Below are 22,201 nucleotides of genomic sequence, written 5' to 3'. Positions count from 1 at the left end.
CAGCAGTGAGCTCCCCCCAGCTCGTTGAAGAAGCATCGCACGCCGCGGCCGGGGCGTGGTCCGCCGCCGGCACAAAGCTCCAGCTTCGCCACAGACATGAGACAGCGACGTCCCCTCTGGTCTGAACTTCCACACGGAACATAGAAATGAAAGAGAGGCTACAAAAAAAAAAAAGAAAAAAAAAAAAGGGGGGGGGGGGGATGTGCCTGTGTCAAACAGCAGTATCTATGTGTCGCTTATTCTGAAATAATGATCTGACCTAAAAGAAAATGTAATTTTATCTAAAACTTTAGTGTATAAACGTTTGATGTACAGTATACATGTATTGCCGGGTCTCGAAAAGGCATTCATATCCCTTGGACGTTTTTCTCAATTTTGTCAAGTTAAAAGTACAAACTCAATTGTGCTTTTTGTAATTTTGTGTGACAGTCCATCATAACTGCAAACTTGAAAGATTACTTTTTTTTTTTACTTACTGTTTCAGTTTTACAAATAAAACATGGAAAGTATGGCACATATTTGTATTTAAGTCCTGGTGTTGATACTTTGTAGACTCACAATTGACTTTTTTTTTTTGTACAAGCCTCTGCCAGTTTTGTACTACTACAGATTGAAAAGTTTTCTTCTCTACATAATCATTTGAATTTGGGCTCTGGACTTTGACTGGGCCATTTTGACACATGCTTTGATAAAAACTTCCATTCCACTTTCATGTTCCCCTGGAGGGTTGGGTATATGTTTAGGGCCATTGTCCTGCTTGAAACTGATTTTCCAATGCAGTCTAGGTTTTTTGTTCCAGAAGTGCCCTGTATTTAACTTCATGCGTCTTCAAATAAACTCTGACCAGCTTCAGTTTCCCTGACCAAGAAAAAGCATCCCCACAGCATAATGCTGTCACCACCATGTTTTACTGTGCGGATGGTGCTAAGGGAGATGAGCAGCCACAGTTTTTCTTCGCATATAGTGTTTTTGTATGTAGACCAAAAAGAAATGTTTGAACCACACTTGAATGAATAAACAGTGACATGGTTAAAGGTTAAAAAAAGAAAAGAAAGAACACTACTCCCTCTTGACCGAGGGTCATTATCTGCCCAAAATGGAGGAGTTTAACAATCTTGATGTCTTCATGGACAGATGGATTGGGGCCTCTGCCTCTTTCAATTATTTGTACCAGTGGGCCATTTAAAACCATCTGTAGTAGGCTACAAAATGCATCAAAATGTAAGAATTTAAAATGATAACTCTAATTGAACATCTACATGACCCACATTCAACCTCTGTTGAAAGAAATAAATTTCTTGTTAATTTCTTGTTAGCAAAAGACAACACTTACAGGAAGGCACTGGGCATGGAGAGACACTGGGAGAGAATGAGAAACAGCACAACAGAAGAATCCAGCTATGAGCAATAAGAACCGGTACACATATATACTGAGGGAAGAAAGGACAATGACATTGGCTGCATGTTAATCGGGGGAGAATGGAGAGCAGCTGAGCCAGAAGAGGAGCAGGGAGGCCAACAAACTTGAACGGAGTCGAACCGAGATGCAAAGAACCTACCGAGATCTACCACAAAATGTCAGGATGCAGCTTATTGGCTGCATGCTGAGCCTCTCTCCCTCTCTCCACTGAGCTATATTATACACTGGAGTGCTAATCACCGTCTGTTTGAACGAGTCACTTTGAAGCCACTACCCGCCATATTGGTACTCCCCATTTTCCCCCAGTAACCAGGGAATATGTGCGCTACAGCATTGAATAACGAGGATTTTCTCATGTTCAGGGGGGGATTAAGACTTTTAAAATATCAAATGCCATATAGTTTTATGTTATGTTCTAAAAATATCAAGTACTGAGAAAGTCATGTGTTGAAATATTTTGCATTTTATTCATTTAAATATATATGTTTAACATTTATAAATATATAAATAACAATATACAAAAACATATATTTACATATGTGTATACATATATATACATATATACATATACACATACTTATATATACATATATATATCTAATATGAATAACATGTAAAATATTTCAGCACCTAATTTCCTAGTAGTTGATAGTGTTAGTACATCAACTGACTGTAGAATTACCTGTGAAACGTTTTCACACAGCCAGAAAACTGCTTGTTGTTGCAACCAAATCCTGTGGGATTCTGTGAGAGTAGGGAGTAGCAAGATGGCGGCCAGTGACTTCAGTTTTTCGGCAAAATCAGCACTCCAGTGTTTTATATAGCTCAGTGCCTCTCTCTTGTTCCTGCGCAGCCTGATCAGTTTCACCTGGCAGGCTGCAATTAACCCACAACTGCTTCCACCTGTTCCCACCGCTTTATCAGACTCACCTCTTTCTGTTCCCGTCGCCGGTCCATAGCGTTCACTCCCGCTCAGTCCCTGCCAGTTTTTCTTGTCAGCTCCGTTTGTACCCGTCAGCCTGAAGACTCCTTTCACCTGGTCTTGTTTCAGTCAGCCCAAAGACTTTCCGACAGTTTTGTTTTCTCCAGTATTCAGCTCAGACGTTCAGACCTCCACCGTTCGGCTCAGACGTTCAGACCTCCACCGTTCGGCTCAGACGTTCAGACCTCCAACGCTCGGCTCAGACGTTCAGACCTCTACTGCTCGGCTCGGACGTTCAGCCCTCCACTGCACGGCTCGGACGTCCTGTGCTCCACTACTCGGCTCTGAGGTTCTGCTCGCCACTGCTCGGCTCCGACGTTCTGCTCGCCTCTGCTCGGCTCTGATGCTCTGCTCGCCTCTGCTCGGCTCTGATGCTCTGCTCGCCACTGCTCGGCTCTGATGCTCTGCTCGCCTCTGCTCGGCTCTGACGTTCTGCTCGCCTCTGCTCGGCTCTGATGCTCTGCTCGCCACTGCTCGGCTCTGATGCTCTGCTCGGCTCTGATGCTCTGCTCGCCTCTGCTCGGCTCTGACGTTCTGCTCGCCACTGCTCGGCTCTGATGCTCTGCTCGGCTCTGATGCTCTGCTCGGCTCTGATGCTCTGCTCGCCACTGCTCGGCTCTGATGCTCTGCTCGCCTCTGCTCGGCTCTGACGTTCTGCTCGCCACTGCTCGGCTCTGATGCTCTGCTCGCCTCTGCTCGGCTCTGACGTTCTGCTCGCCACTGCTCGGCTCTGATGCTCTGCTCGGCTCTGATGCTCTGCTCGCCTCTGCTCGGCTCTGACGTTCTGCTCGCCTCTGCTCGGCTCTGACGTTCTGCTCGCCACTGCTCGGCTCTGATGCTCTGCTCGGCTCTGATGCTCTGCTCGCCTCTGCTCGGCTCTGACGTTCTGCTCGCCACTGCTCGGCTCTGATGCTCTGCTCGGCTCTGATGCTCTGCGCTCCACGGCTCTGCTCAGAGGTCCTGCTCTCCAGTGTTCGGCTCCAGAGTTCCTCCCGGTCAGTCTCTCCACACTCCTCCTGCCAGCCAGCTTCTACACCCTTCACCTCCGTCCGTTGAAAGACTCTGGTCTAATCATCCATCTTCCACACTATTCAATAAAAACTCACTCATAAGAACTGACTCTGTGTGTGCGTGCTGTGTCCGGGTTCATCCCAGAAAAATATATCATAACATTATGGACCGGCCAAGGGATGAACCCGAGCACGCACAGAGCCTGGTGTAGAAGCTGGTAGGATCTGCCTCGCCTCCGGTTCGTCTCGCCTGGGTCGCAAAGTTGCGACGCCACGCTTCTGGATTCATCTTGCCTGGGTCGCTGTGTTGCGACGCCACCCGGGTCGCAGAGTTGCGACGCCCCGCCTCTGACTCTGTTTTCCTGGTCCGCCTTCCCCGCTGCTCAGCACTAAGGACGGCGCTCCTCGTCGTCGCTGCCCAGCGCTAACTTTTGCTGCTGCCCAGCATATTCAGACTTTGCTGCCCAGCGCCTTCTGGTTTTTGTTTAGAGTTATTTTTTGGTGTTGTGTTCTAGATCTGCTTTAGTTTCTAGTCTTTTTGTATATTTTTTATTGTTTTAGAAGATTTATTTCCGCCTTCTGTTCTTTTGTTTTGGCTCAACCTTAGATTTTGGTTTACTTAGAATTTTTTGGGATTTATGTTGCTTTTGAGTATTAGAGTTTTATTTAGCTTTTGTTTATCCAGTTCGGTTCTATTTTTTTAGGTTAGTTTTCTGAGTTTTTGTTTTTGAGTTCCAGTTTTTTTAGACTTCCTGTTTTGGTTTGTGTTATTTCTAGCTCTAGTTATCTAGTTTTTCATCAGTTCAGCTGTATTTGCCCTCATCTCCCGGTTCTGCTTTGTTTCATAGTTTTGCTTTAGCTTTTGGTTCCTTTCCTAGTTTACCAGTCTTGTTTTGATTTTTCAGTTTGAGACCCTGTAGTTTCGTCAGCCCTGTAGTTTCGTTAGCCCTGTAGTCCCTGTCTTGACCCTGTAGTCCCTGTCTAGCCCCTGTAATTCCAGTCTAGCCTCTGTAGTTTCTGTCCTAGCCCGGTAGTTCTAGTCTTGTTCTGTATTTGTTTTTTCTTTATTTTAGTTTTGTTTGTTTTTTTTTTTTTTTTTCTTCCCCCTTAGTATTTAGGTGTCTGGGTTCCTGCGCCTTATGGGTTCCTGCGCTGTATGGGTTCCTGCGTTGGATGGAGTCCAGCGCTCTTTAAGGTCCCTGCGCTCTCTAAGGGCCCTACGCTTTCTAGGTCCCTACACCCTTCTCCTGTTTTCGTTGTATGTTTTGCCCTGTTTAGGTTAGTTTAGTTCCCTTCCGTAGTTGTTTTGTTCTGTCTTGCCCTAGTGTCTCTGTGTTGTTCCCCTGTTTAGGCGCATGCAGGTCGCTGTCAGAGCCCTCCGGCGCACCCATGTCGCCGGCTGAGCCCTCTGGTGGGCCAGACTGTCGCTGCCCTGCGCATGCAGGTTGCCGCCAGAGCCCTCCGGTGCTCCTATGACGCCGGCTGAGCCCTCTGGTGTGCCAGCCTGTCGCCACCCAGTGCACGCAGGTCGCCGCCAGAGCCCTCCGGTGCTTAAGTCGCTGTCCGTGCCCTCTGGCGCGCCTGGCCTGTTGCTGCCTAGCTCACCCTCTAGTTCCCTGGTGTTTAGGTCTTGTTTTCCTGGCGTTTAGATTTAGTGTTCCCCGGCGTGTTAGGACGCCCTCTGATTCTCGGTTCCCCAGCGTGTTAGGACGCCCTCTGATTCTCGGTTTCCCGGCGTGTTAGGACGCCCTCTGATTCGTGGTTCCCCGGCATGTTAGGACGCCCTCTTTTCTCGGTTCCTCGGCGTGTTAGTACGCCCTCCGTTCTTGTTCCCTGGTGTTTTAGATATTCCTGTTTCCCTTGTGCCCCGGCGTTCCCTTTGCGCCCCGGCATTCTTCTTCCTGGCGCCCCGGCGTTCTCCCCACGCCCCGGCGTTCTCTTCCCCAAGCCCCGGTGTTTCCCTCACGCCCCGGCGGGTTTTCCCCTGGCGTTTCTGTACACCAGTCGTGTTCCAGCAGGAGTTGTTGAGCCTTGTTGTTTTCGTACGCCTGTTCTTCCCTTTGGCGTTAAGTACGCCCGTTCCTTCCCCTTGGCGTTAAGTACGCCCGTTCCTTCCCTTTGGCGTTAAGTACGCCCGTTCCTTCCCTTTGGCGTTAAGTACGCCCGTTCCTTCCCTTAGGCGTTAAGTACGCCCGTTCCTTCCCTTAGGCGTTAAGTACGCCCGTTCCTTCCCCTTGGCGTTAAGTACGCCCGTTCCTTCCCCTTGGCGTTAAGTACGCCCGTTCCTTCCCTTTGGCGTTAAGTACGCCCGTTCCTTCCCTTTGGCGTTAAGTACGCCCGTTCCTTCCCTTTGGCGTTAAGTACGCCCGTTCCTTCCCTTTGGCGTTAAGTACGCCCGTACCTTCCCTTTGGCGTTAAGTACGCCCGTACCTTCCCTTTGGCGTTAAGTACGCTTGTTCCTTCCCTTTGGCGTTAAGTACGCCCGTTCCTTCCCTTTGGCGTTAAGTACGCCCGCTCCTTCCCTTTGGCGTTAAGTACGCCCGTTCCTTCCCTTTGGCGTTAAGTACGCCCGTTCCTTCCCTTTGGCGTTAAGTACGCCCGTTCTTTCCCCTTGGCGTTTTGTACGCCCGTTCTTTTCCTTTGGCGTTAAGTACGTCCGTTCTTCCCTCTTGGCGTTTTCGTACGCCTATATTTTCCCCTTGACGCTGTCATGCGTCCGTTTCGCCTCGGCGTTTCCCTCACGCCCCGGCGATCTCGCTCCTTGGGCCCCAGTGCTCCTCTCACGCTTCGGCGTTGTTTCTCCTTGGCGTTTCCACACGCCCGTTCCTTGCCCTTGGCGTTTCCATACGCCCGTTCCTTCCCCTTGGCGTTTCCATACGCCCGATCCTTCCCTTTTTGGCGTTTCCATACGCCCGATCCTTCCCTTTTTGGCGTTTCCATACGCTCGATCCTTCCCTTTTTGGCGTTTCCATACGCCCGATCCTTCCCTTTTGGCGTTGTGTACGCCCGTTCTTTCCCTTTTGGCGCTGTGTTGCGCCCGTTCCTTCCCTTTGGCGCTGTGTTGCGCCCGTTCCTTCCCTTTGGCGCTGTGTTGCGCCCGTTCCTTCCCTTTGGCGCTGTGTTGCGCTCGCTCTTTCCCCAGCGCTGTCAAGCACTCGCTTTTTCCCCCGGCGCAGTCAAGCGTTCGTGCCTTTCCCTGATGTGCCGCCCCCTGATTGTGCTTTGGCACATCAGTGTTCTCTTGCTCCTTGGTTCCCCGTGTTCTCTGGCCCCTTTGGTTCCCCGTATTCTCTGGCCCCTTTTGTGTTTGCAGGCTCTTTGGTCCCTCAGTGTTCGGTTTCGACTCTTGCCCGCCTTCCTGGGCCCCCTCCACCCGCCCGGCGTGGGGATTCTGGGCCGTCCGGTGTCCGGCCTTGGGGGGGGGGGGGGTACTGTCAGGATGCAGCTTATTGGCTGCATGCTGAGCCTCTCTCCCTCTCTCTTGTTCCTGCGCAGCCTGATCAGTTTCACCTGGCAGGCTGCAATTAACCCACAACTGCTTCCACCTGTTCCCACCGCTTTATCAGACTCACCTCTTTCTGTTCCCGTCGCCGGTCCATAGCGTTCACTCCCGCTCAGTCCCTGCCAGTTTTTCTTGTCAGCTCCGTTTGTACCCGTCAGCCTGAAGACTCCTTTCACCTGGTCTTGTTTCAGTCAGCCCAAAGACTTTCCGACAGTTTTGTTTTCTCCAGTATTCAGCTCAGACGTTCAGACCTCCACCGTTCGGCTCAGACGTTCAGACCTCCAACGCTCGGCTCAGACGTTCAGACCTCTACCGCTCGGCTCGGACGTTCAGCCCTCCACTGCACGGCTCGGACGTCCTGTGCTCCACTACTCGGCTCTGAGGTTCTGCTCGCCACTGCTCGGCTCCGACGTTCTGCTCGCCTCTGCTCGGCTCTGATGCTCTGCTCGCCACTGCTCGGCTCTGATGCTCTGCTCGCCTCTGCTCGGCTCTGACGTTCTGCTCGCCACTGCTCGGCTCTGATGCTCTGCTCGGCTCTGATGCTCTGCTCGCCTCTGCTCGGCTCTGACGTTCTGCTCGCCACTGCTCGGCTCTGATGCTCTGCTCGGCTCTGATGCTCTGCGCTCCACGGCTCTGCTCAGAGGTCCTGCTCTCCAGTGTTCGGCTCCAGAGTTCCTCCCGGTCAGTCTCTCCACACTCCTCCTGCCAGCCAGCTTCTACACCCTTCACCTCCGTCCGTTGAAAGACTCTGGTCTAATCATCCATCTTCCACACTATTCAATAAAAACTCACTCATAAGAACTGACTCTGTGTGTGCGTGCTGTGTCCGGGTTCATCCCAGAAAAATATATCATAACACAAAAATTATTCCAAATGTACAAAGACCAAAACACAAGAATAAACTAAGAAACTGAACACTAAGGAACAACCATGACAACCCGTAAAAGAAACCCAGACACCTAAGGAATATAAGCACAACAGGACTATAACAAAATGTGTTGTTGAAGGTTTGGCCTACTTGCCCCCCTAAAATAATCAGGCTAAACGGGTTGTCAACGCCAATCCGTTTTAGACAAATTATCCCCTTAAATTTGCTCCCTCTCTAAATCACTGCCACTGATTTGTGAATGAAATGGCATTGGGCCTAAGCTTGTAAGGAGATAAAGCCATAATTCCATGTAGGATTTGGAAGCACTTCAAACAGACATAGTTGGGCCCCGTCCCACATTCCTTTGTAAGCTACACCATAAAAAGAAATCCTGCGTGGAGAGAAACGTGAGCCATTAAAATTCTTTTAACCTTTAATTCAGCACATTAGGTTACAAATGTAATGTTTAATAGTTAATTTGGTGATAAATTCTAGCAACACTTTGTGTGAAGATTTGGAGTGAAGATAGGGTTCAGTCAGCTATTAGCCCCATATCATGTGCAGAGGCTAGCAGAAGACCAGTGGAGGTATTTGATATGGACCTCAGGGCAGTTGTCCAGGATGACATCAAAGAAGGGAGCTGCTTGAAGTGGTTGATTTAACTGTGTATGTCTGTAGATGCCTCCTTGTTTTATGGCCTGTTACGGAGGTCTACAAAAATAGATGTGGCCTTTTGACCCCAAGGTTAGGATTATTAACGGGTTAAAAAATTGGTTCACGAAGGTTTGGTCACTTGATTCTCGTCGTTTAAGTCTCATTTTGCCACCACCTGCAGCTAGGGGACTACTGATTGACTAGAGCTCGCAGATTTTAAATTTACACGACGGAAGATAATTGTGGATTGAGATGTTTGAAGTGCATGCTGTTTTTTTATATGTAAGGTTGAATGTGCAGATGTTTTCCACTTCAGTTGGATTGTTACACACGCCTTTCAATAACTTACATCGTCAAATATGTAATTATTTAAACTCATGTATTACCTATTACAGAATCATATAACACACTTTTTTTATTTATTTTTTATTTGGAAAGGCAGGTTATTATTACTTATGACAAACCAGCTTCCACAACAAGGGAAGTATAAGCAGGAACACCGCTTCCCCGGTGTTTTTTCTGAACTGGAGTTACAAAAAAATCGAACAGTGTTTTTCCAACAAAACTGTCTCCAAGTGTTGGAGCTGGAGGTCATCCAGTGTAATTTGTTAATCTGTTCCCAGGCTTCAGTTGAGAGAGATAAATTTCCTTCTTTTACCCACCTGTTTCTAATGTAATCTGTGTCGCCTTGTTTCGAGGATAGAATACCATTGTACAGTATGGAGACAAGTTTTTTGCATGAACCTGACTTCAACAGAGACAGGATCACATCAAAAAGTCCTGGTTTGATTGTTTCCCGATTGTCGCGTATATTTTGGTTGAAATAGGCCCTGACCTGTAAGTATCTGAAGAAGTCAACTCTCTCCAATCCCTTTGATCTCTGAAGTTCCTCAAAACTCTGAAACACCCCATTCTGGGTAAATGAATAGTAAGTGGTTAATGCTTTTTGTATCCATCCTTTAAATCTCCCATCGTTCTTGTTTGGGTTAAAGGCGGAGTCAAAGGCACACCATCTGAGTGTTTTTATCTGGTTACCCAATTTACAAATTTTAATTACCTTCATATAACACACTTTTAAGTGTTTATTTACGTGGACTTGTGGTTTACCCTTAATAAAAAAAAAAATCTTGTTCCTCCAGGGGTTTACAGTGTAACAGTAAAAGTAATAAAAAAAGGATTTATTCACAGAAACATCATGCTAAGGCACAACGCAGTCATTGGGAAAACTTCAGCAGATACACTCCACGGAGAGGGAAAGCCACAAAAGGTCATTACTCCAGTGGCTGGCTTTTTACAGAGCGTTTATCCAAGCGCATTAATCGAAGGTTGAGCGAACAGAAAAAGTGTGTTTAAAAAAAAGGAAGCACAGAAGAATGGTATAACCCCAACTTTGAAAGGATTGAGTTACAGCCGTTGGATCATATGTGTTATACAGCTGCTGAACCAGAGGCAGCATCAGGAGATTCTTACCTGGGCAGAGGAGGAAAAAGGGTCGGTTTGTGATTTAATGGTACCAAGTCCTGTATTCACATGGAACTACACTTTAGTTTAATTTCAGTATCAAGATCCCAGAGTCTAGAGCAGGGGACGACAACCTTTACAATCCAATGAGCCACATTTGGCCTTAGTCCAGCTAAATAAATCTTGTTTAGAGCCCCAGGTCTTACATTACCTCTTGAAAAAAGGACAACCTCTAATCATTGACATCAACTATAGTAAATTACTCATTAACACCCCCCCCAAAAAAAAAACGTAAAAAAAAGACATATATTGTTATTGATAATTGTGGAAAATTATGCAAAAAAAAAAAGAAAAAGCACTTGGTTTTCAACCTAAAGACAAGAATAGATTTTAAAAGCAAATTATTACTGGTCTGTTTCTGTCATTCTGTTACGGAAACTGAATGCAATCATTCCATGAAAAAACTACATTTGTTATTACGTCCATCTTTAGAACATTAGTTTCTGCCGTTTCGTTTCAAGCCAAAGTAATTGGAAGCCATTGTGGAGGGTCCAAAGAACCACTTGCAGCTCTGGAGCCGCAGGCTGCAGACACCTGGTGTACAGGAAGAATGGAGCGGCACAGAAGCTAGCTGCGGTCCTGTATGAATATTTCACGGTCAGATGATTTTAGAGAGCCATATAATCTGCTAGTGTCACCAAGTCCAAAGTCGGAGCATCTTGTGCTTCCCTCTGCTGATAAGCTGGAGATGCTGATTTCATTTTCCAGGAACACAGGGCACCTGCCCATCCTTCCCTAAGTACCAATGCAAGCTTTAAGGAGCATGGTATGATCATTTAGCCAGCAAACTGACCCGAACAACACAGAGAAGCTGGGAAAAATGGTCAAGAAGATGAGAGGCGTTAGAGGCAATAAATCAGATAAAGCCGGCTATTGGGCTTCCTCAACGCCTCAACAGGGCCACGGGTTGATCGCCTCCTAAACTGCACTGATCCGGAAACTGTTGACCAAGTATCCATTGCACAGTACATGGAGATACTTTGGAATATGAAAACAGAAGTTTTACTGAAATAAGTCAACTTGATGATAGTCACATAAACTTGTAAAGCATAGTTTAACAAATTACCTCCCTAAGGTTCAAATCACTGGAAGATTTATAGAAATATACTAATTTATGTAAACAATTAAATGGGAGTAAAATTATCGTACACTGAAAAGTAAACCAATTTTGCTCTGTAAGTCCATTTTAAAAAGCTGGTGGAAGTTACATTTGAATCTATTCTAGTCATTTCTAGTAAGAGATACCTATTTGAAGGTTGGATGTGTTCAACATGTTATGCCCATTTTATCGGTTTAAGTCTAACAGTATAATTCAACTGCACACATGCACATTTCAATAGCCTAAATTATCTTCTTTCCGTTTTTCCCTCTTGGAAATCATCGGTTTCCACCCAACCCCATCTTTTTCACTCACACCTACTGCCTTCATGTCATTTTTTAACTCCATCCATAAAGCTCATCTTGATCATGATTATACGAACAAACAAAATACACAACTTCATTAAAGAACTGTGCATTTTTTACAATAATATATATTTGTACCTTTAGAAACAATTCCTTATACATGCAAAAAATGATAAAATATCACAGTGTTTGACATTTGAAAGCAAAATGTTTTTGCATCAGGCTACATGGCTACTACTACTAGCTATACTACAGTTTGAGATATATTGTTTGTTGCAGAGCCCAGTAACTTATATGCTTAAAATAAACATTTTTAAAAAGCAAACATGTCAGTTTTGCTAAACTTCACCAGGAGCCCTATTAAAATTATTTGGAGCCACAGAATCAGCCCAGCGCTGGCTCACATCCTCAGGCTCAACTGTGGACAATGCATCAGGTGAGGGAAAAACCTGCCTTATAGTTTCATAGTAATTCATTTTTAGCTATAATATCACACAGCCAGCACTGTCGAGAGTTTACAGCAGACATGTGGATGATCGCATCATGTGACTGATTGCAGCAATCCATATTATTGGCGGAAATAATCAAATTTCACTCAGGGCCCCCATGGAGGCTTGAGCTGGCCCAGGTCCGGCCTGTTTTAATAGCCCAAATAAGGAACATAAAAGGTTTATTTTTGCGCCGTTTGAGTCACTTTTATTTACACGCGGCTAAATCATCATGCACATGCACTTCCGAGCGCATTAAATTCATCCCATGGGAAGAATCTGCAGGGAACAGCGTGAACTTTAGCTGCCAGGCGGCCTCAGGTGTGTGGTCAGTGCTTATTATGAAACCGCTGAAGCGCGTCGGAGCCAATCAACACTGAGCAAACGCCGAGTTTTGATTTTTTTTTTTTTTTTTTCCCCTCTCAGAGGAAGCGTTCCCCGCGGCGGCCGCTAGATGGCGTAGAAACACCGCGGCCGCTAACCCGCCGGTCCCCGGGCACACGGCGCGCTCTCTGCGGCCCCCGATGGAGCCAGCGGATTACAAACTCCTGTTAAGTGGCGCACCGTCCCTCCTCCTCCACATCCTGCGCCCGGAGCAGCCAGAGTCAGGCGTGCGGAGCGAATCCTCTCCGTCCTGGAAGCCGCAAGCCGTGAGTTCAGCCCCGCTTCGTCAGTCAGCGCCCTCCCCAAAAAAAAAAAAAACCCTGCTCCAGCTCTGCAGTGCAGGAGGGGGAGAGTGTGCGTATGTGAGTGTAAGGGTGGCGGTGTTGTGTGTGTGTGTGTGTGGGGAAGACATATCTACACAACAAGAGTGAGATGGGTCCGGAGGCGGTCAGGTATTCGTGATTGCTGAGTGAAGGGCGGTGAAGTTCCTCTGCTCCACTCGGATCTTTCCTGCAGGACCCCGAGGTGAGTTCCCCCCTCTGTAATAGATCTAAGGCAATTGACTGCTTTTTTTCTCTGGATAATTAAATGTATATTCTTATTTAAAAAAAAAAAAAAAAAAAAAAACTCACGGCTTATGATGTGAATATGCCTTAAGAGAAGAAGGGGATAATTGTTATTTTCACTGTTTAACATTTTGAGTGACTTTGTAAAGCCTATAAATAAAATTTTACTAGAAAACAATAACTTTAATTAGAATAATCTTTAAGAAAGGATGTGCTCCATGAAGACCCACCTAGTTCTCCATCCTTTTCTCTCCACTTCGGTCTGCTCTGCTTCATCCGTCCCCTCTTCCCTGTTTTCCTTCTGTTCTCTCTGACTCAATCTCACTAATCCCCCTTCTTTCTTCCAAGCTCTCCTCATTCATCTCCATATGTCAGCTCCAGTACCATCGAAAGTTCACCAGAAAGTTTCCTTTGCATGCCCCCCCCCCCCCCCCCCCCCCCCTCCTGTGCTTTTCTCCAGCCAAGTCAAATTTTTTTGTTATATGTCAGCTCTTCGGTAAATGCCACACTCCTCCTTCAGGACAAGGCGCTTGTGAATGGAACCCTCTATCTGTTTGATAGTCAATATGTGACCAAGCAATTATAGATGGTGTCACTCACCTTCCTGTGACTGAAGTGTTGATGCCAAAATCTGTCACAGTTGCTGTTGCGCCTATAGGTGAAGGTGAGTGGTCACGATACGTCCGGGGTTAAGGCAGGGAAGCTGGTGATTGCCACAGTGTGCAGAAAAGCACTTAGGCTATTCTAACCCCGACTCTGCAACCAGCCAAGATTTAATTTGATAGTTATTGGGGAAAAAAAAAAAGGTCAGGGTCTTAACACAATTTGCTCCATATGTTTCAAATAAGAGCCACCCGTGAATCTGGACACTGTCTCTCTCCCCCGCTCAGGACTTACAAGCTTCTGCGTTACATTGACGCACAGTCTGCTGAGTGTATACAGCTTCCGTGTATATATCCTTTTACTTCTTGTTTTACTGTATAAGTTACTTATTTTTTGTCTGCACCATCAATACCAAGTCAAATTCCTTGTAAGTGCAAACCTACTTGGCGATTAAACTTGATTCTGATTCTGATTCTGATAAGTCTAATTGTATTTACTGTAATTTCATTGCTTGATACCTCCGACTCTCTATCCGCCTTGTGCTTCCATGTTGTGTGAACATATTTGGCTTTACCTGCACTATATGACATTCACGTCTGCCCCCCCACCCCCACCCCCCGTCTACAAGTGAAATACTGTAGCATACATACTTTGATATCCAGCTGAGCCAGGCTGCCGTGAACTTCTTATACATGTCAATGAATTCAATGGTATGATCGAACGCTGCAACTGAGGAAAAACAAAATATACCTTACCACTGCTACAAGATCTACGAAATACTTTTTCAAGTGTGGTTACAATGACCTATATTATTACTAAAACTCATGCTACACGATGCACATACTCTGTCTGCACCAAAGAAGATTCACCTCCCTTGTGCTGAATGGTCAGGGTGGCGGGGGAGTTAGACTACTTTCTGAGATTTGTCACACAATTATTTGACCATTTGGGGGCACTTTTACTTTTTATACCACAGCATTAACTATCTGTCCTGGCATTCAACTCAGGTAGCGGTTGCAATACCCCGAAGAGAAATACTACTTTAAGAAGTTGAACGGCTAGAGATTATTTTCCACAAACGCATAGTTGACCTAATATGCCTTAAGGTGTCATATAAAAAGCTATCAATCCTGCACCAGATGTCATTATGCATAATTTTTTTTATGGCTGATAAGAAAGACATAAATAATATGTATACTACCAAATGCACCTGAGTGATAGATCAATTCACTTGGATGTTTTTAAATTGTATTTGGATTTCTTATTATAAATTGTTAAAATTTTGACTTAAATAGTCTATCCAGGAAATAATTGTTCAAAAATAGCCTACTTTCACAAACAAGTCTTTATTCCTACCTGAAATGTACTGACGATTATTCTGACTGGAAATATACTAAAGTCAACATATTTTATATACCTTATGCACATTCTTGACTAAAATAATAGGATCTTAGGATGTATAGAATTACAGAGAGTTTATTTGTGGTTTTTCACGACAATGTCTGTTTCCTTGTTTTGACATGATGAAAAGAAGCAGAGATGAACAAATAAAATAAATCAGTATGCGTCAAATTGAACAGGATCGTAGTTGTTGAGTTGGTAAAATTAACATTTCTACTATTTCTGATGTTGGAAATCATTTACATTGATGTAGAATAGATCTGAAGACTGCCTTTAAATATATGTTAAGTATTTTTCTTACGTTCCATAGTCTTTCGCTTTAGGCGTGCTTCTGTAAAATCAGAATTTATAACCTTATCCACAGAATCAATAGGGATACACTAAGCGCTGACCTGTGTGTTCTGGGAACGAGGGCTAAGAGGTTATTTTTATTGTGAGAAATAATTTATCAGATGGATGACAGAAAACCAAATAAGCGAGAAAGATAAAACAATTGCTTTTCACCTTTGTTATTCTCGTAAAAAAATAGAAAAAAATCCTTTCCCGCTTTCAGCAGGCAGTATTTTTTTTTTTTACAGTGCAATCAGAGTAACACACCCAGCTCTTGTCTTTCACAATGCAAAGTTTTTGACATTCACTCTAATTTATATAAATACAGATAGATATTGGCAGGTTTTAACCTAAATGCATGCATTACGCCTCCTTTAAAACTGTGCAAACTGCATCGGTGCAGGGAGCGGTATTTGCTTGGCAGGGCTGTTCTATGAGCGAATCCGCCTTTGCGTCCTCTTTCATAATTACAAAGACGCATAAACTCAGATTGGCCCAATTTGCACATCGGTATCTTAGAAACCTTTTAAACTATATCAAATTTCCCTAATATCTTGGGCTTTTCCTCTTTTTCTGTTATGTTCAGCTTGCTTGTCCTTTTTGAGCTTCCATTATTTTCTCTAGCGGTTCAGGCTTCAGGGTTTTGTCCATGTGTTTTGTTAAGTTTTCTCAAATGTGTCTCCTCATTTCCGTCACTGCACATGATCCATTTGTGTTGTAGTTGTCTTTTTGCACCCCAGATGAGTATTACGGCGCATAAATGTCAAAGTTAAGCAGTCGACGAAGTTCGCGGGGAGCCCTGACGGTAGTGTGAGATCCTATGATGAAGTGCGATGTGAAAATTAATTGTCACCTCCAGTGGTGTGTAACGCACGTGACAGCTGATGCTTTGCTGGGCTGCAAGGGCAGACTGTGCAGCCAGTAGATGAATGTGGAAATCTTCCACATCTCCCTTCACTATCAGTGTCATCTGCTGTCAACCAGAACAGACAGGCATCTGCTCCTTTCCACGCGCACACACACACACACACACTTCCACGCCGGCGCCCGAAACAGTGGAACCGCAACCAGGGAAGCTTCCTCTCCTTCACAGGTCGGCTGTATGTCATACACCTGCAGCGTGGCTCTGTCCACGTCCGTTTGTCTGTACGCGGCCTGTTCGCTGTGCCTCGCTAAAAATAATCACCCACACACACTTAGAACATGAATTATGGAGGATGGAGAACGAGAGGGAGAGACATTCAGGTCAGAGTCAGACCCAGTTCTAAGAGCTCCGCTCCCTTAGGATGATACCACTAGACCGCAGCGTTAAAATTCAGCTGGTATCATCCGGAACGCCCGGACCTGCGTTCTTCCTCTGGCCTGGGCTAACTGGACCCCGGGTCAGAGAAGGGTTTGGACTTTTACATTAAAGGCTGGAAAATGTAATGCTATTCACGGGGCTCACAAAGAAAACAGTTGAACATTTTAGGAGTTAACTTCTCCCCCCCCGAGGAAAACGGCTTTATTAGCTTCCCAATAGCTAAACGAAGAGCTGCAGTGAGGGAACAGTTTGCCCGGATACATCTCAGTCGGGATGTTAAAAACAGGCCTATCAACACCTCTACAGGCCACTGATTAACACGTTGTCATTTTTGGACCCGGCTATGTGGCACAGTCGTATATTCAACATGACTTATTAATTTGCGACTTTGAGAAAAATCTGGTTTGCTAATTTTGCATTTTTTTATAGCAACAAGCCAGAACTGAGCTGAGTTATTCGTTTCTAGCGCCAGCCTTTATTCCTGGTTGAAATTAAACACTCTCGCTTGTAGTTTCATATCTGTAACAAGGGAAACTTTTATTTATGCATTTTTTTTTTTCTTTACCACCATCTTCATAGCTTTCATCCCTTCAAATGCTGGCTATTTATTTTCTCTAGTTCCTATGAATATGCTTCATGTTTGCATAACTTGTGAGCTGTAGCGTGCTCACCAGCCAATTAAGAAGGCAGCAGGTTGTGGCTGTAAGAAAGTGGACTCTTGTAAATCATGCAAAAAAGAAACAAAAAATACAAAGGTATTCAAACCTTTTTACTTTTTATTTAACTAATATATATTTTTCTGGGAACTTACGTGATACCAACACAAAGTAGCGCATCAGTTTGAAGGTGAAGGAACATTATCCCTGTCAGCGAACATCTAACGGAGCTCTGGTCAATCCGTCGTCTGAAAACAGAACAAGTATGACACAACTACAAACATGGCCGTCCGCCTAAACTGCTGAGGCCCACGGCAACTCGAGGAGAATCTGTCCACAGGACAAATGGTGGACAACCATCCTGGCCTAAAACAGAAAAGTGGCGAGAAGAACGCCTTTGTTCACATAAAAGCAACAACTACTAATTATTAAAGCTTGCTACATGCCATGGTGTGGAGACAGCAAACATGCGGAAGATGGTGGTTTGGTAAGGCGAGACCTAAATTGAGTATTTTGCTCTACGTGCAAAATTCCATATATAGTGGAAAACTGACAGCATACCGACCTGAACACACCATTCCAACAATGAAACATGGTGATGGCAGCATCATAATGTTGGAGGCATTTCTTCCCAAGGGACATAGAAGCTGAAGAGAGCGTTGAGTGGATGGTTTGTCTTCTGTAACCCCCAGTCAGTAGAGGCAGATGACCGTTCACACTGAGCCCGGTTCTGCTGCAGGTTTTTCCTTCCCGCTAATGGGTGGTTTTTCTTTCCACTGTCGCTTCATGCTTGCTCAGTATGAGGGATTGCTGCAAAGCCATGAGCAATGCAGACGACTCTCCCTGTATCTCTACGCTTCCCCAGGAGTGAATGCTGCTTGTCGGGACTTTGAAGCAATCAACTGGTTCCCTTATATAGAAAATTTTTGACCAATCTGTATAATATGATTGATTTTGACTTTGTAAAGTGCGTCGAGATGACATGTTTCATGAATTGGCGCTATATAAATAAAATTGAATTGAATTGAATTGAATTAGATTTAGCTAAAAACAGGGAAATCTGTGCAAAAAAAAAAAAAAAGGATATCCTGATATTGTACTACTTTGCAAAGAAGAATGCGCAGAGATTTTTGTCTCCCGCTGGGTAAAGCTGGAAGAGACACTTGCAGTTGTACTTACAGTAAAATCACAGAATAAGACGAATGGATGCAAAGGTACCTAACACTTTTCAGTCTTTTGTCTGTAAAATAAAAAACATATATTTTTTCTTCCACACAGCATGACATTAAATGTTTTATAGGGGAAACTTCACTACTGATAATGCTGTAGCTTTTCAGGAAGGAAGTCTCATTGGGTTTCTTGAAACTGCCTTAAGTGGCGACTGTGGCTTAATGGGTCGAGTAGTCGCCTTGCCATCAGAAGGTTGTGGATTTGATTCCAGCCTCCCCTTGTTTTGTGTCAATGTGCCCTTGGGCAAGTGACTTCACCCAAAGTTGGCCACTCATTTGTGTATGAATGTTAGTATGGATGAATTTGGCTTTGGTGCAAAGTGCTTTAAGTGGTCAGTATGAGAAGGAAAGCACTCTCTAAATTTAGTCCATTTAAATGAAGTGTTTTAAAAAGTGGAAAAAAGTCCACTTTACTTTGTGTGGTTGAAACTCAAATTCTTCTCTCCCGGCCAGCTCAAAATTTTTAATGCCTTTTCCCCCCTTTTAAGCTTGCCGTTTGGTGTGGACGAAGTGGTAAAATTACCTACAGTGAAATAGATCTTTCTGCCATGAGTTGTGCCCCAGCTGCAGCTGAGCCCAACACACAAAAGAAATCTCACATCCCGAACACAAGTCGTAACAAATATTTCTTTTTTTTTGCTTCTGTGTCAATTTCTCCGGCCTTACCGCGGAAATGGACCGTGAAGCGGACTGCCAACATTCAAAGCAGGTGCTACAAACGTCGCACCAACGCGCCGCACTAATCCCTTCAAGCTCCTGCGCACCTTCTTTTGAAGGCTGCAGACGGCGCTTTAGGATATGCTGGGAATTACCGCTGTACTGTAGAACAGGCACAAACACTAAAAAACAGGGGCAGCAACTCCGCAGAAGAATGTGGAGGTGAATTTGTACGCACCCACACAGTCCTAAGAGAAGGTCTTATTAAGCAGAATGTTTGAAAACACCTGTGTGGGCAGATGGTAGATGTGATCCCTGTTAACCCATTAGTCATTTGTTCTCATGTACATACTCTGTGTGTGTGTGTGTGTGTGTGTGTGTGTGTGTGTGTGTGTGTGTGAACGACTATCATGCCGCATCAGTTTCCTTGATTGATAATGATTTATTTATATCTTATCGACTTTATCATACGTGACATAATCCAGTTATGATGGAGTAAATTAAAAGCTTCTGATAGGCTTTATCATAATTAGCTCTGTCCACGCTTGACTGTGAAATGTGATTTAGTTATTAACAATCTACAAGATCATTGAATGGTGTCTGTGTTGCTGCTGTGATTGGATTCTTTAGAATTTGCTATTTAGGGATAGAGGAAACGTCATGCAGTCTGCGGAAACCTGAGATGAGACATGAGGGATATGTCCCGGAGACTCAGCACAGCTTACTGTATGCTTATGTGTGTGTGTGTGTGTGTATTTGCAATCATCAGCATCAGCAACCCAACAGACTTAAAATTATGTGCGCATGCAAGTGCATGTGGGTGTATTGCCTATGTTACAAGTGTTTATGTGTCCATTCGAGCACTGTGCCTGAAACCGAGTAGCTTCACAGTCCTGACCTTGTCCTGACAGTCGGAGGGCTGTTTGCTTAGTCAGGTCCTCTGCATCTGCTTTTTTTTTCCCCAGACAGACAACAGTTCAGATGTGCTGCTGCAGCGTCTGTCTGTCCCTCCATCCATCCATCCATCCATCCATCCATCCATCCATCCATCCATCCATCCATCCATCCATCCATCCATCCATCCATCCATCCATCCATCCATCCATCCATCCATCCATCCATCCATCCATCCATCCATCCGTTCCACCCAGTTGGGCTGAGTATCAGCAAAAGCAGTTAAATAACAAAATCATTTCAAATTGGCACCACATGACACCTGCTTTAAAAATATTTTTTTCATAAATTTTTATATTATTTACTTGAAATTGTTGAAAGACCATGCATTATTCGTTTTGTGAACACTGATGTCACAATAATAATAAATGATAAATTAATCAAGATTTATTTGATTTTAACATTTTAAAATGAGATATTTGAATATTGCTCACTGCTCATATGCCTACATGTAGTTGTGTAAGTTAGTAAATAGTAAATTACATTACAGAAATCCCCTTGATTATGTCTGATGTTTTTGACCGGAGGACAGCACGGGTAAGGGGGGGGGGGCTTTGAGGTATAGTGCCCAGGGGCACCACATTGTCTTAATACAGGCCTGTCTGTAGCTCCAATTCATTTTCATCAATAGTGAGCCCATTCCCTACATGTATTGGCACACTATGTCAATGTTGGTCCCTGGTGACAGCACCGTGTTGTGGAGGAGCATTTTCTATTTATTGTTTTTGCCTAAAGAAAAACTGGTCGGTTTCAAGATGTGCAAAGCTGCTAGAGATGTGTCCCCAAATAACTTGCAGCTTGAATTGGAGAGCAAGGTGAATCTCAAGGTTTCTGCATGCAAATTCATGTCCCACTTGTAAGATTTGTTTTTAATTTTGAAAACCATCCTTCCTTTCCCCTTTTATATACGCAACAGCACACAATTTTGAGTCGGCCAGTCGCATAAAATTCCAATAAAATAAAGCTCGGTTTCTGTCCTTCTTCCTGTCCAATCTGTGTCTTGTTGTATAAACGAACTCCACCTTTGCCTCTCTTCCCTTTTCAGTGTGTGATTGCGCGTTCAGCATGAGTAACATCTATGAGTCTGCAGAGGCCACGCTGGGCTTCATCAGCTCCCCATGCCTGACCAAAGTGGAGCTGAGAGTGGCCTGCCGGGGGATCTCGGACCGCGACGCTCTCTCCAAACCCGACCCGTGCGTGGTGCTGAAGATGCAGTCGCACGGCCAGTGGTTCGAGGTACGGTGATAATGGGGAGAGGTAATAGGAGAGATGCCGCTCGGCGTAAATGACTCTCCAGTTGTGAAAGGCTGTTTCATATTCACAAAATGAAGGTTTAATGGTCAGGGCAGCCTAGTGAATCAGGAGTTTGTCATTCTTAAGTGTCCTTTTATATGACACTCATTCAGCTGTTATGAAGCATCCTGGATATTAACTGAAGTGCCGGTGACTCTGAATGTTTGAAGGTGCAGTCTGATTGTCAACAGGGTTTTCTAATGTTTCTCTACTAAGGATAATATTATAATAATATCCTTATCCAGATAATATTGGCCTTAATATTATTATAAAGTTTTAAGTTATTTGAATAAAAGCAATATATAACATTTGTGTGTAGCAGGAAATAGGCTCTGAACTAATTAGAGTTATAACAGTATGTAGCTCTAGCATGAAAAACAGTTAAAAAAATTGCTGATTTCAATGACTTTTAAAAAGCATCTTAAATAATATATTTTTTTTCCATTACATCGTGTATAATATCAGTGTGGTAGCCTATGTTGTATTATTTTCCTTAATACTCAGAAGGAGTTTTGTTTTTTTCATGAGGTGATGACATCCACCAGGAGCTTTTACAAAATAGCTCATATTTTCATCTGGAATCTTTTGTCGAAATAATTTTTATAGGTTTCGGATTATAATCATTTTCTACGGCTGTGCATCTCAAACATTTTCTTAGAAGTACCACCTAAGCAAACACTGAATTTTCCTAGTAAACAGACAGGCAAAAAGTAGTACAGTAGGACCTGGAAAAACAAAGTAAATGTTTGTATGTACTGGGACTACAGTATGGGGCAAAGGAAGCATCAACAAATTCTCCAATAAAACCCTCAAATCCCACATGTGAGATTGATCAGTGTAGCTTAGCTTTGGTGCAGATTCTCTACCGTTCTTAACAGAAGCAGAATGGTTTGATTTAGACATGATTAAAGTATGGAATGCCAAGTGGTAAAAGAAAACACAAAAACAAATGCTGGGACAAAATGTGTCACTTCGC

The 22,201-nt window shown here is 44.4% G+C and overlaps 1 protein-coding gene across 1 annotated transcript in view; it reads left to right on the top strand.

Annotated features, from left to right (window-relative positions):
* The first annotated feature begins 12,366 nt into the window (after positions 1-12,366).
* Positions 12,367-22,201, top strand: part of cpne4b (copine IVb) — a 51,230-nt gene continuing 41,395 nt past the window's right edge. Inside the window, exons 1-2 of the mRNA XM_012878907.3 lie at positions 12,367-12,758; positions 20,978-21,168. Coding sequence (XP_012734361.1) covers positions 20,998-21,168 — 171 coding nt within the window. The 5' untranslated portion in view covers positions 12,367-12,758; positions 20,978-20,997. The remainder of the gene's footprint in view (positions 12,759-20,977; positions 21,169-22,201) is intronic.

The sequence above is a fragment of the Fundulus heteroclitus genome, chromosome 13 (assembly GCF_011125445.2).
Source record: "Fundulus heteroclitus isolate FHET01 chromosome 13, MU-UCD_Fhet_4.1, whole genome shotgun sequence".
NCBI classification, from domain to species: domain Eukaryota; kingdom Metazoa; phylum Chordata; class Actinopteri; order Cyprinodontiformes; family Fundulidae; genus Fundulus; species Fundulus heteroclitus.
Note: the sequence above shows the minus strand (reverse complement) of the source record. Positions and strands in the feature narration are given on the sequence as shown.